The sequence below is a fragment of the Gymnoscopelus braueri genome (genome assembly GCF_963280865.1).
Source record: "Gymnoscopelus braueri genome assembly, chromosome: 7".
Taxonomy (NCBI): Eukaryota; Metazoa; Chordata; class Actinopteri; order Myctophiformes; family Myctophidae; genus Gymnoscopelus; species Gymnoscopelus braueri.
This window is the reverse complement of record NC_137608.1, coordinates 19,096,087-19,110,903: the sequence shown is the minus strand read 5'-3', so window position 1 is coordinate 19,110,903 and position 14,817 is coordinate 19,096,087. Positions and strand designations below refer to the sequence as shown.

At 44.2% G+C, this 14,817-nt stretch overlaps 1 protein-coding gene across 4 annotated transcripts in view; it reads right to left on the bottom strand.

The window, feature by feature from the left end:
• kank1a (KN motif and ankyrin repeat domains 1a) overlaps positions 1-14,817 on the bottom strand; it is an 81,496-nt gene that overhangs the window by 8,993 nt on the left and 57,686 nt on the right. For 3 of the 4 annotated variants that reach the window (XM_080432233.1, XM_080432232.1, XM_080432235.1), the window contains exons 3-7: positions 10,976-13,699; positions 7,224-7,415; positions 3,761-3,872; positions 2,275-2,499; positions 1,586-1,673 (exon numbers count right to left, since the gene is read on the bottom strand). In XM_080432233.1, coding sequence (XP_080288359.1) covers positions 1,586-1,673; positions 2,275-2,499; positions 3,761-3,872; positions 7,224-7,415; positions 10,976-13,699 — 3,341 coding nt within the window. The remainder of the gene's footprint in view (positions 1-1,585; positions 1,674-2,274; positions 2,500-3,760; positions 3,873-7,223; positions 7,416-10,975; positions 13,700-14,817) is intronic. The other variant, XM_080432234.1, reaches the window with a different exon arrangement.

Genomic DNA, 14,817 nt, shown 5'->3' with positions numbered 1-14,817 from the left:
ATTGAAAGCGTTTAATTTCACTGTTATTTCACCGGCTATAAGTTATTGACCATTCAGATCGTAGGTTTCACTCTCTCCGCCTACAGTATATTCATCTGTAGAATGATGCACTAAATCTAATTAACAAACATCTTCAATTATTGCAAAAAATCTTTTCAAATGGGGGTCCGCTGCCTAATACTTATCGACTTGACATGAAAATGTTTAGATGAAGCATCTCCCAAACAGTACACATCAAGATTATGTCCAGAAGATCTGGACATAATGTTAATGCAAGTCTGGTTTATGGTCAGATGAGTTAACCCCAAAACCTAGTTTCATCACTGCTTATGTCACAGGGACTTAATCCAAATCAAACCCTTGATACTGAGTGCCAATGCAGGGAGGCATTAGGTACCATTTCTGTATAGACTATAATATGACCCGGCCGGGGATTGAACCCTGACCTCCCACTCTCAGGGCGGAAACTCCTTACCATAAGGTCACTGACCTGACCCCTGCGAAATACTAGCATCATGTCCAGGGGGCGTACTCGCACTTCAAGCTGCCTCTCCTGACCTATGGGCCACATGGCTCGGGAACCGTTAGTTCCTAAGGCTACTTGCTTAGTTTCATCGATAGTATACCTGCATCAGCCTGATAAGGCTGGTATGGCAAAGTAGCTAATAGCAACACATACCTACAGTATATATCTGAGTGTACAAGCCCACTCATAATGACAAATTAAGTTCTATATGTTGCGGTGGATTAACACATCAGCTATGACACAGACTAACGCAGTCGCGTTTTGAGATCGGCCATTTTCTAAAGGTGTTTGAAAATCTTTGCCAAATGACATGCCCAAAATTGGGACGCCATGGGTTAAAGTGGTTAATAAGACCCTCCCAAACCTCCCGAAACAAACTGATTCGATTACCTCTAAGTCCACGACCCACCTAATTCCAACACGCTTTGCTAGTTTGGGATGGCTCAGGGTAGAGGACAGGGTTAAGCAAATAAAAATGGGATTGGTCCAAGGGACAGCGCCCTCCATACCCTCACCCTAACTACTTCTCCAAAGTGAGTGACAGCCACAACACTAAAGGGAGCGACCACGATCTGGTACTACCCAAATTTAGAACAAACATGGGAAAATACTCATTCTACTACTCAAATGTGGAATGCCCTGACAGCATCCATTAAAAGAATCAGTGGTTTCTTTCCAAATTGGCCTGAAAAAAACATAAATGCAAATTCTCATAGAAAGGAGGTGTCATTCACTGCCGCCGTTTTTCCTTTGTACACATACTAGGTTTTAGCCTCAATGTCTGACTGTACCTCTTTGCATTTCTGACTAAAAGTATTCAACCAACCAAAAACTAAAAATGTTCGCTTTAAAAGAATATGTATTCAAAGATTTGCACACATTTTCACGATTTTTCAAAAATAGCAGATCTACAAGCTCGTAGCGCGGCACTCGGTGCCGCGCTACGAGCTTGTAGATCTGCTATTTTTGAATAGCCCAAAGTGACTAATAAAGTATTCAATCAATCAAATAATATAATAAATCACAGGACAGAAGATCATAGAGAAGGGAAATACTCACCAGGTCCTTACTGGTCACAGCCTTGGCATCACTCAGGTGCGTTTTAAGAACATGGCATGCAGCCAGCATCTTCTCACTTAGCTCATACCTTCAGGGATGCAGGGGAAGGAACATGGACAGGACAAAGTTGGATTTTTGAAAGGCTCTCATTAGCCTAAATGCTATATCCAATCTACTACTAAACAACATACCATGATTTTATCCTCTGAAAAGTTTGAAAGGTTCTTTAGGATGCCCAATTAATTCAACTCTTAATTCATTGTTTTAAATTTCAGCTTAGTTTTAATATGGGTTATTTTTTCTTTTTTGAAAAGGCTTACTTGTATTAGTTTTGATCAGTTTTAGGGTTAGTTTTACTTTTGTATTGTAATATTGGGAATTTGTCAACCAAACATCCTACCATTTAAATATGTACAACAAAATTGGAAGATAAGTTTTCACATCCATCCACAATACTAGACTTGAGCTATGTATGAAATAAACTCACAAAGATGAAAACTAAAGGACATTTTCACTATGATTGTAGTTTGTTATAGTATATAAGTTTTGTAAACACACAATACAGCTTTGTTTTTATATCAGTTTGCAACACAAAAAAAAAAGAAATTCACAAAATGTTATGTTTTACGTTTATTTAGTTTGTTCATCATTTAATCAGTACAACTATTAAAACCTTGCTGTCTACCAACCTCTCTCTTATCTCCTGCTTCTCTGGACTGTCCTCTTCCTCTCTCCTCTCCACATCCACCGCTCCCTCGCTCTGGACCCCTTCCTGGGTCGACGTTTCTTCCACGTTCCCGTGTTCCTCCTGTCCTCCCTGCTCCTTCTCCTCCTCCTCGTCCTCCTCCTCCTCCTCTGAACCAGAGGAGCTGCTCTCCTCTGAGCTGGAGTCGTCGCTTGATGTAGTCTCGTACCTACACCAGCAGGGGGCGACAGGCACAGCACAAAGCTTCAAGGCATGACCTCCAGGAGGCTCACCAACTTCTCATTCATTCTTTACTTCATTCTGTTCACTAAACCCAGTGGTGTAAAGTAACTAAGTACATTTACTCAAGTACTGTACTTAACCACAATTTTGAGGTATATTTACTATATTTCCAATTTTCAATACTTTTACTTCTACTCTACTACATCTCAGAGGCAAATATTGTACTTTTACTCCACTACAATAAATTATTTAAAAAGTTTAGTTACTAGTTACTTTGCAGATATAAATTATTATATTATAAAACATACATTAACCACTTCAGCCCTATTTTATACATAAGCTATTTGAAAATAGCCGATCTACAAGCTCACAACGCGTCGCATCACGACGCGTTGTGAGCTTGTAGATCTGCTATTTTCAAATACGTTTTACCTTTGGTACTTTTAAGTATATTTTGATGCCAATAATTTTGTACTTTTAGTCAAGTCACATTTTGAACACAGGCCTTTTACTTGTAACAGAGTATTTTTATAATGTGGTATTGCTACTTTTACTTAAGTAAAATATCTGAGTACTTTTTCCACCACTGACTAAACCAGTGGTTCCCAAACACTGGGTCGCGGACCCACAAATAGTTACAAGACTATTGTAATGAGGTATAATATAAAAAGATATATTATGCATACTGTACATACATACATACATTTATTAGAGTATGTATGTCACAGATAATGTAGTTGAGTAGTGGCTGGTTTCATACCCATGTTGTTGTTGAGTTGTCTTTTACACTGGAAATTCTATGAATGTATGTATTAATGATTTGATTGTACTTTTATGCAATAAATGTCTCTGCTACCGTGTCAACCGTCTCTGAAACAAGAGGCTGTTAATTTACACACACAGATACACTCAAAGGACCACAATGGAAATAAGCTCTCCAGTTGTATTGTGTTTTATACTTTTGACAGACACGTACAAATAAATGGTTATGCATGTATTTTGTAAAGATGTCAACCGATCAATCAATCTGCAAATTTGTCCAGAGGGTGTGGAAAAGGTCAAAAACAAACTTGGGCTAAAACACAGCCATACTGGCTCAACTGTGCACACCTCTATGTTGCCTTGTTTATGGTAGCAGACTGCTGTATGAATCATTAGCATGTTGACAAGTTTGTGGATTTTTCCAACTGCAGACCACTTCAAATAGCATGGCATGGGAATATAGTATTTGAATATTTGCCACTCACCCTCCATTCACCCCAACAAATTGCAGGTTCTTTTTGGTGCCATTAGACCCTGGTCGACCATCTTTCTTTTTCATGATGGATTTTAGGGTGCTCTGACTGGACTGCGGACTTCCTGAGGAGAAGAAGGCAAAAACAAATGAGTGGAGGCCCGCGAAACTGGGTGAGTATTGCCTGTTTTATACTTAGTTAAGCGCCAATGTCACGCACTGAAAATAGCTCAGCATGACACGTTGTGACATTGTAGATCCGCTATTTTCGATGCGTGACACGATGTGCAACCAAGTATAATAATAATAATAATAATAATACATACAATGTATATAGTTATTTTCTAAGTACTCAAAGTTGTTTTACAAAACAGAAACAAAATGAAAACAGATAAATAGTATTTGTGTTTAACAGTGTTGGTCACAGATCCTTCATTAAACTACTGTATGTATATATATATATATATAATTTTTTTTCTAACCATGGAGGACATTCATTACTCATTCATTGAGATCCTAAGGAGAAATAATAAATCATCATGCCATTATTTAGATTACTTTATCACATTATTGCGATCAACCAAACAGTTATGTTATGAGTCTTGAAACCAAATCTGACATTTACCATGGCTTGTGTGGATCATAGAATTACTGTAAGATGGCCTTTCCGCGTGTAACGCTTCTGGGAAGTGACCTTTTTATTAAAGATGTATTTTTGGCATTTTTATACTTTATTCCAGACATACACAATGAACAGAGAGGCAGGAAAGGCAGGAGAGAGAAGGGTGATGACAGGCAGTAAAGTGCCTTGGGTTGGATTCGAACCGCAGTCAGCTGCGTGAAGGACTATGGCTCTATTCATATTCAGTATACCGCCCTTACACTGCAAGTCACCGAGGCGCACAAGAATAACGTTTTAAATTGGTGATGATGCTTTCAGTCCAACCACAAAAATGTGATCTGTGTGAGATAAGGACTTCACTTTACTATACGGATGGCGTTGAGGGTTATAATTGATAAGAATAAGTCAATGGTCCAATTATAGCCTACAATATAGTCCACCCGTGTACAGTATGGGTTTTTAATGGTTGTGGAATCCTAGAGGATGTCAGGCCCTCTCCGATGGGCGTGAAAGTACGGGTGATAAAATATGCCGGCTTCCTGGTTGACCGCACGATCATTTCAAACCATGTTACGGTGTCAAGTGTGAGAAATATCTCACCAATTAAATGTACAAAACAGATGTATCTGGAACTAGAATGGCTGCACTTTGTGGGATGAACCAGAACAATTCGATGGCATCAAACAAACGATGTCGTGATGGCTTTTAACACCTGGACCATGAGAGACCGTGGATTTACACCTGAGAAACCACTGCGTTGCTGCACTCCAAGGCCTGACAAACAGCCTTACGCAAGTACCCATATGTTTTAAATCTGCTGAGGACACCCGCTGAATGGTAATGGTACGAGAGAATAACATCCTGTGTGGATTTGGAAGTTTGAGTTAACTACTTAAGCCCTATTTTCAGAAATAGCAAAAAGGATAGCCCATCTACAAGCTCACGGTGCTTTGCAGCGCGCTATGAGCTTGCAGATCTGCAGTTTTTTATTTGAAATTTCTTTGACGTTTTCGTCAATAATGACCTCCCCAAAATAGGGACGTTAGGTTGAAAACCGTTAAGAGTGTGACCTAAACACGGGAGAGATAAAAGATGCGCATACCACTGAGTGTAACATAACCACAGCGTTCCCCTGTCAGAAAGGTCCGTTTGTTTCACCAGCTGTTCTACTTTTACGTCACGTGACTATGGAATATCAAAACGGTCTATTGTATTCATGTATGTTTTCCACGACAGTCTAAATAATGGAGAATATAGCGTTGCCGTCAGGCAAAAACCTTGGATGTCCCAAATCGTTACTTTTCAGGAAATGGAAAAAGAAACCTGTATTACCAATAGATCAAAATGGAGTTATTATTTCGTCACAAGCTCGTAAAAGCTTAAAAAAAACGTTGATCTACAAGCTCACAGCGCGTGAGCACATCTTCGAGATCGGCTATTTTGGCGTGTGGCTCTCTTGAACAAAAAAAGTAGGGCACTGATTTACGAAAAAACATAAAACAGCTAAAATAGGGAGATAAAGGTTTATGCCCGACAGATAATCATTTATCTAAAACAAAAGAAAATCTGTTGACATTTGGTTTCTTTTAAAGAAATCTCATGTTCCCTCCAAGCAGCCCATTGGGACTAATTCAAAGTGAACTGAAGCCAACAACTTAACTAAATAGTCTGGTTAATTCCTTCCAAATAGTCTGGTAGAGGCTGAATGGCCGCTGGAAGCTCTGTAAAGACATGATCAACTGCTGTGGCGGAGGAGAAAAGTAGATAAGTACCGAGTGTCTTTGTCCAGTTCTTTTCCAACGCTATCAAGTCGCTGTGGCATGGTGGGAAACGAGCCCCAAACCCAGAAGTATCCAAATCATTTTAAGTACAGGCCTCGCAAAGCCAAATACCAGCCTAGAGCCAGAACAGTCAGCACATCTGCCAAGACTCGCCCCAGTGGAAGGGGCCTCCACTGCTGCTCTGCAGCTATGTGTGCGCGTGTGTGTGTGCGTGTGCGTGCGTGTGTGTGTGTGCGTGCGTGCGTGCGAGCCAGTGGTGTAAAGTAACTAGTACATTTACTCAAGTACTGTACTTAAGTAAAACGTTGAGGTATTTTTACTTTACTGGAGTATTTCCAATAATTTTCAGTATTTTTTTATTTCTACTCGACTACATCTCGGAGGCAAATATTGTACTTTTACTCCACTACACTTATTTGAGAACTTATAGTTACTAGTTACTTTGTAGATTTTGATTATTATTACAAAACATACATTAACCACTTCAGCCCTATATACATTTTTGGCCATTTGAAAATAGCTGATCTACAAGCTCACAATGCGACGCATTGTGAGCTTGTAGATCTGCTATTTTCAAAAGATTTATACATTTGAAAAGTTGTGAAATTGGACATTCTGCGTAATGAGCACTTTCTACTTTTGGTACTTTAAGTACATTTTGATACCAATACTTTTGTACTTTTACTCAAGTAAATTTTGAATTTTTATTGAAGTAAAACATGCGAGTACTTCTTCCACCACTGGTGTGTGTGTGAGCAAGTTTTCGTGTAGGTACATGTATGCATTTTTCTGTGTGTGTATATGAACGTGCATATGATACTTTCAGCGTGCTTCCTTTATTTTGACAGGTGGGGAGTGTGAGCAGCCTGAGGGCGCTAGCCGGGTTCACGAGTCCTGCTGCTGTTGTTGGCTGTATTCACCCTGTATGTATGCATGGAGCTCCACTACATCCTACACCTGGAAAATCTAATGACAACAGAGCCACAGTACTACTGAGGCGTTACTTGGGTTGCTTGGGTTGCCAGGTTAGCTGTGGGGGTTGCAAAAAGTTGGCCAATTTCGGAGGTACCTACCGTGTAGTGCCGTGGACATCTGCTGATCCATACGGATCTTTTGCTCGGCCTGCTGCTGCGGCGGGGTAAGGGTGGAAGCGGGGTTATCTGCGGCAGGCGGGGACGTTGTTGACGTTGTTGTTGTGGTCAGCTCTGTGTGGGAGAGCTCCGTTCGCACGCTCATTGACTGGGAGACTACTTGCTGGCTGCCTTCTACAAAAGGTTAGAAAGGAGAGGAGGTGGAGATTGTAAGCGTTAAGCCAGTCGTTCTCAAACCTTTTCATGTCAAGGACCCCCAAATTGACACTTATTATCCCGCAGACCCCCATTTGAAAAGATATGCCAGGGACCCCCATAAGAGAAGATTTTTACGGCTCTAGCAGTGATTCTCTATACCAGTTAAATTTCAAGGACCCCTAGCTTGACATGCATTAAGCTAGTACGGACCCCCATTTAATGGCATTTCTATTTCTGGGACCCCAATTTATATTGTAAAATCAATGTTAATTTAACTCTGAGAGTGTACAAATGGTTCCATTTGTACACTCTCAAGAGTTACAGACCCATAAGGGTTCATTTGGTTTCTAACTATCATTTAGCTGGGGACCCCCTGGAACTCCCTCAAGGACCCCTGGGGGTCCCCGGACCCCACTTTGAGAACCAATGCGTTAAGCGACAGATGCACAGGTAGTCAGGAAATAAAGTAGTGCAACACAGTTTCAACATGTCCTCAATGTTTATGAACTACCTTGTAGTTATTTTCTATTACGATTATTATTGTATTATTCCTGTTTTCATTATGGTGTGTCTTTTCAATTATCCTAAAAAGAAAAATGATGTTAAGCAATCTGTACTGCAGTCATGCATGAAAAGTGCTATATAAATAAATGATTTCACATGTTTGTGCACCAAATGTTTGACTCAAATGCTGTGCACATGAAGAGCTCTGAAAGTAACAAGCAAGGGGGTTGGAATTCCATGTTGGATCTCATGGTGTGTTTTACTGCTCTGCTAAAAACCCATGCAGTGCTCTTTGATCTAGAAGTGCCTGGCAGGTATGGACAAGACTTTACAGATGCTTTGCTTACACACAAACACTCACACATTCAGTAAACACTCAAGTGCACATCAAGTTTACAGTGTCAGACTGTCAGATAATAACTAACGTCCAGGCACACTTTACTATTACAATTGTGATAACACTAGTGTTATGTTTTTGCATAACATTCTGAAATATTATGGGAGGTACTAGATATAAACATAAGGCAGTCTTATTAACCACATGAACCCTAAGGTCCCTACTCTGGGCTTGTCATAAATAAGAAAACATTCAGTGCAATACGATGCATCGTGAGCTCTGCAAATTTGGAGAGATTTGGTGTAGAGGGGAAAAAAGGAAAGGGCCTGGTATAGAGCCTTGGGGGACCCTGGTCAACAAAGTATACGGGATTCTAAATGGTTAAGGTAGAATCTAGGGTTAGCAAAACAGAGAGAAATGCTGGAATGATTGATGTTGAAAGATGAGTGGGCTGAAAGAATGTTCCTGTCATCTGGATTTAGAAACTCAGCTGTTTTGCTTCAAGGTCAGACCTGGGGAACATTATCCATGCAGATATTCCCTTTTGTCCTCGGTTTGTGCAAATCACCGTACACAGAAATTATCTCCGACCTGTTTGAAATGCAGCAGCAAAAAAGGTCCACCAAACCGCAACCAAGAAACAGGATCATGTCACTGGCTATCGGTCAACTTTAGACTTGGTTTAAAACTTTTAGCACTAGTATTTCTGCTCTACAGTTGTCTGCAGTTGTTGACATTAACTTCTATTTAAAACTTTTCATCTTCTTTCTACTTTATTGTGGCTGCTGTAAAGGAAATGTGTTTTGTGGCCCGTTCCCCCTCCGTAGGGTACTGGGTAGGTGCGACGTCAGCCACAGAATGTCCCTGGAACTGGCCTCAGGCTTGCTTTTTACTTTCCTGCGATAACCCTTTGTAACTTTGCCTTTGAATTACACACCATACAAATGTTTCTTCTTTTTTTCCTCGTATCATAGTTATTATGATTATTACTACTATGTGTAATTACTTATAGCAGCACTGTAAATGATTAGTCCATTAGTCTTCCAAGAGAGGCCAGTATCTGACCAAAAAACTGCTTGCACCGAAGACAGACAATGACCCCCTCTCTACTCGTATGGCAACCAGGACCATGGTTGCCAGTTCTGCTTATTATAATTTCCCCGCAAGATTGCATTTGAAAATAGCCGATCTACAAGCTCACAACGCGTCGCAACGCGTTGTGAGCTTGTAGATCTGCTATTTTCAAAAAGCTGATGTACATGTTAAAGGGATACTTCACTTTCACATAAAATAAACATTAAAAATATATATAAAAAAAAAATGAAAGAAGTTATGGCAAAAAAAAGGCCCCTCACACATTAGTAGGACACTCTAATGCGTGAGGGGGCCATGAATTTTCCATAACTTTTTTCATTTATTTTTAATATATTTTTTAAATGTTTCCCCGGCCCTAAAGTGAAGTATCCCTTTGCCCATAGTCGCTTCTTTTGGGCTGGTTTTCCTAGACCTGGTTGCTTGTTTCTCTCACAGAATCTGGCAACGCTGATGGCAACCAGGACGCCCCATGCGGTTATGTAACTAGGAGGGAGCCATGAATCAGCATCAACAGTGAGGCGCTAGCCAGAGGATGGGAGGGGTTGGACTGGACACAGGGGGGGGGGGGGGGGGACGTGGGCAAAAACAACAAGTGGCCAGTAGGTCCGATGCCACTGGCTCCTGAAAGAAATGAGCTCATTGTTGGTACAGGTCCAAAGCCCCCGCCGCATTTTTCGGGGTCAGAGATAACTTTGGCCTGTCCGATCCCATCAGGCGTCACTTTACACATGCAGACAGTGTGTGAACCCCCCCGTCCTCCCCTCCACCCCCCCACTATCTCCTCTGCAGCATGGCACAAAACCGGCCTCCACACAGATTAAAAATAGACCTTTGGTCCTCGGCCACGTTATTATATCAGCCATGTTGTTTGCATTGCCTCATTGCGGCATCTCTTTTGTGGACGGGTCAGTGAGGGATGGTGACGATTCAACTGAAGTTTGTATGTTCCTCAACAAATAGTTCCTTAAAAGTGCAGTGGGGAATATAGCTAGCAAGACAAATATACTTTGTCGAACTGTGTGCTGAAGACCATTTTTAACAAATATTATGAATCACCTTTTTAATGCATTGCTAAATGCATTGGATTATCAAGGTAGCAGAATTAATTGCGGTAGCTAAAAAGATGAAAAACATAGTCTTTTACCTCAATAAATGCTCAATCCTAGTGAAAGAGTGAGAGAGCCGAGCGATGGATTTGGTAATGCAAATGTACTATAAGACGGAGAGAGAGACATCAGGGTTTAAAGCGAGTCAATCTTGTGAAATCTAATTGTTTCAGTAAATCTTCACTTTCTCTTCAATGTCCCCCCAAGGCAGCAGATTAATGGCTGACAGCCATTTTGGTTAGATAGTTTACAGTCTGGCTGCGCCAGCTGTGTGTATGTGAGCGTGTGTGTGCGCGCGTGTGTGTGTGTGCGTGTGTGTGTGTGTGTTTTATGTCGTCTAACCCAACACGTCTCTTGACAATTCATCGCTAGGAAACAATGTACGGTATTTTGCAAAACAGCGATGGAGAGAAGGGATGCCAACATATTATGCATTCAGTCATCAACTCGTAGCATGAACATAAACACACACTGGAAGCATTTAAAATCCTGACCTTTGTTGGAGGCGACGGCGTCTAATGGCTGCAGCTTCAGGATGTCGACGTTGCGAAGCTCCTCGACACTTCCGCACTTCATGACCGTGTTGATGGACGAGAGGGTGTTGACCAGCTCACTGTTGATGGAACCAAACTGGGAGTGGGGCTGACCGAAGGCGTCGGCGAGCTCGCTGTAGTTCTCTGCCAGCAGCATTTGCTGCTCCTGCAGGAGTTTCTGCACCCTCTCGATGTAGTGGTCCAGTCCCGCGCCCCCGCCATCGGCCTGCGCCTTTGCCGGCACGGCCTGAACGCTCACCCCCGTGGTCTCCTCCCCGCCGCTTTTGGTAGATTCCGTCAGTTGGGATGGGCCACAGGCTATGTTCCTGGTTTTCAGGCCGATCAAGAAGTTCTCGTGGATGCTTACTGGTCCCACGCCACAGTCTTTGGTTTTGGTAGGGGAGGATTTGCCCAGGGATGACTCCACCTCTGTGGTAGTTCCCACGGCTATAGAGCGCTTGTTTGCCGTGTCCGTGACGTCTTTGACCAGTCCATCCCCAGCAGCGATGGTTCTGGTCTCGTTGACTACGGTGCTGGTGTGCTTGTCGTTTTGAGTGATCGAAACAGTGTTGGTGAATGCGTCAGCCAGGTTGGTTGTTTTTGTGTTGGTGGCCTTGCTCACAGCTTCCGTCTCGGTATTAGTTTGTTGAGATGCCGTCTCAGGGGTGACCATGACGCCAGAGTCCATTTTGGTGACAACATCCGGGTTGGTTCCTTGAGACACCAACTCTTTGACAGGGTTGACAACCACGTCCACAGAACACTCCCCGCAACCGACCGATCTGGACTCCTTGGTCAGCTCGGCCATGGGTTTACAAAGGGCCAAGCTGTCCACCGACTCCTCTGTGTTAACTCCGACCTCACAGACGCTCAGCAGGTCCACGCCTACTCCCTGGTGGCACATCTCCACTCGTCTCCCTACACACTGGTCGTGCACCTCCGCCCTCTCATGCACCACCCATCGCTCCATGGGCACCTCAGGGCCTATGGCAATGCTGCACACACTGGGTCGACAAGTCACCCCTACGGTTTGGGTCAGAAGAGTCTTAGCCGTGCTGGCATGGCTGAACTCCATGTGATTACCCACTCCCTGGGTGTTCGTCTGGATCCTGGCCTCCACAGCAGTGCTATACATCTCAGGCCGGGCCATGCATCCCTTGTCTACTTTTTTCTTGTTGGATCCGCCGGCCGCTTGGAGCTCCAGCTTCAACTTGCCCATCTCCATCTGGTGGGTGGTTTCTTTCAGCTGGACCTCCAGGCGGTAGACATTCTCCTTCAGTGCGTCTATGGTCTGCTGCTGGAGCTCGATCTCCTTCTCGGCTTCACTGGTCATGCCCAGCATGGCCTCAGTTACGCCCACCCCGGAGCTGCGCGTCTCCTGACGCTCCGTTGACACCCCAGCGTCGCGGAAACGAGGCTCTGTGGCCAACTTCCTCTCGGTGACGGTGAGGCTGTTCATATTTTCGTCTGCGCCGAAGCCAACGTTTTGCCGGTGAGTTTGGTTCTGTGCACGCGTGGGCTGGATTTGCCGAATTTCAGCTGCATTGGCGTCCTGGGTCTTTTTCTCCAGAGCTTGGACCTCGGCGGCCAGGCGCCTGAACTCCTCCAGCCGCTGAGCGTTCTGTTCCTGGGCTTCAGGCTCCACAATGTGCAGCTCCGTTTCCTTTTGGATCAGGCCCGGGCTCTCCATCTGGTCAGCGCTGCCCACGCTGTACGAGCGCTTGCGGAAGCCCCCGGGGGGTCCCTGGCCCTTGGACTGAGCAGTCAGTTGCCTTTTCTCTTCCTGCAGAACTGCAATCTTGACCTGTAAGATGGGAATGCTCTTCGCCTGCTCCTCCAGCTCCTTAAGCCTCTTGAGAGCCACCACCATCTGCTCGCGGATCTGCTGCAGGTGCATGGGGCTGACGTTGGTCACCGGGGTGGTCATGCCAGAGCTCATGGGGCTGTGGCGAATGGAGCTGCCCACGGAAGGCGGGTAGTAAGTGCTGTATTCCCCATTGTGGAGGTGGCCGTTGATGGGCAGTGGCTGAGCGGTGCTGGGGGAAATCTGACTCAGACCCACGGAGCCGGAGTACGACGACAAGGAGCTGTTGGAGCCCAGGCCCCCGAAGCTGGCCAGGCGACGGCGGGGAGGAGGGGGCTCGCCGTGGGGCTGCATGAGCAGGCGTTCCTGTTCGAGGCGCCGCCGCGTCTCCATCAGGGTCTTCTCCACCTGGGTGTTGTGGCGAGTGGCGAACCTGGGGGACGGGGGCGGCAGCAGCTGCTTGGGCTCCGAGCTGCTCAAGCAGGACAGTTGAAGCGGGGCGTCATAGGGATAGGCCACGGCTGCCCTGCTCAGGGTGGGTGTCAGCGTGGGGGTGAGGGGCGGAGCGGCCTGCAGGGGCCTGGAGGTGAAGAAGACCGGGGACTGCTTGGTGTCGTCGCTGTTGGAGGAGGACAGGGAGTCTGTGGAGGTCCATTCAGCCTGAACGCTGCCCCCGCTGGTGCTGCCCCTGGGCACGGCCAGCGGCCTGGCCGCTTTGGGCTTCCTCTGGATGCTCAGCTTTTTAATGGTGTTGCCCCTCTCGATGTCGTCCACGTACTTCAGGAAGTCCAGGTCTAGCTGATAACCGTAGGGGGTCTCGACGTAGTAGGGGGCCACCGAATCCTTCTCATCCTCTGTGCCTGGACACCTCTGTCCTCTCTCTATGTAGGAAAAGAAGACAAAGAGAGCATTCAGTTAGTTCCAACGTACACATTTTCACATTCATAATTTGTTCTAATTCCTTTGGAAACTGAAAGCTGTCAGTAAACAGTTTTGATCCTTGTCTTGTGAAAAACATAACAAAAACAAAAAGGTCAGCTGGACAAATGTCTTCTTTTGCGTTCAATGCAAACATCTTGGAAGGCAAAACTAGACATTAAGCGTTTCCTTAGCCGCAGACAATTTCCCTTATTGGCAAGCTGCAAGCCTAAACACGACTCAAATGTTTCACATGTTTCTGCTAGAAAAACATGAGTGGTAATCATTTTGGAGACGGGTGGCTCAAGTCAGCCTGAAACTATGCAAGAGCCCAATGGGACAGCAACTCCCTGAAAAAAAAATTCTTTGAGAAGTAAACAACCTGTTTGTCGAGGGACGTTTACATCTCTTGATAACAAAACAAGTAAACTATATACATTTTAATGTCATTCTGTTTGGTGTAAATATATGATTATGTTTTTTTCATAGTCTTGCATGGTATTATACATACAAGTTAAACATGAATGAGGCTTGTGACCATTGACTGTATGTGTATGTATGTATTGTGACAGACTGGCTGCCAACCTGCATAATCTCTTGTTTACAGAACATGCATAGAGCAGAGTCAGAAAGTACAGAGAGATAAAAGGTCAACACGTCACCAAGTCAATAGTTTTAAGTCCAAAATTCATCCCTTTCACCCATTCAAATGATCCTTTTTCTAAAAAAAACTAAACTGGCTGTTCTACCCTCAAACACTCACATAAACACTTTTGCCTGATAACTCTTTCCACAAAGGATGGAAAAACATAACAATCTAGATTTAATTATTGAGTAAACAATGTTCTTGGATGTCAATCAAAGCTGCTTATATCGAAGTCCAAATTCCACACGCCTGGTTGAAAAATGCCCCCCCCCCCCAATAAGAGGAGAGAGGCCTGCTTACCCAACTATCCAGGCCATTAGCAGACTATACATTCACACTGTGTTGGCCAAATACAGCGCCTTGTTCTTGGTATGCCTGGAACTCTTACTGACTAAAGTAAACAGGGGGGCTTGAAATAAACAGCCCCGCTGCTCT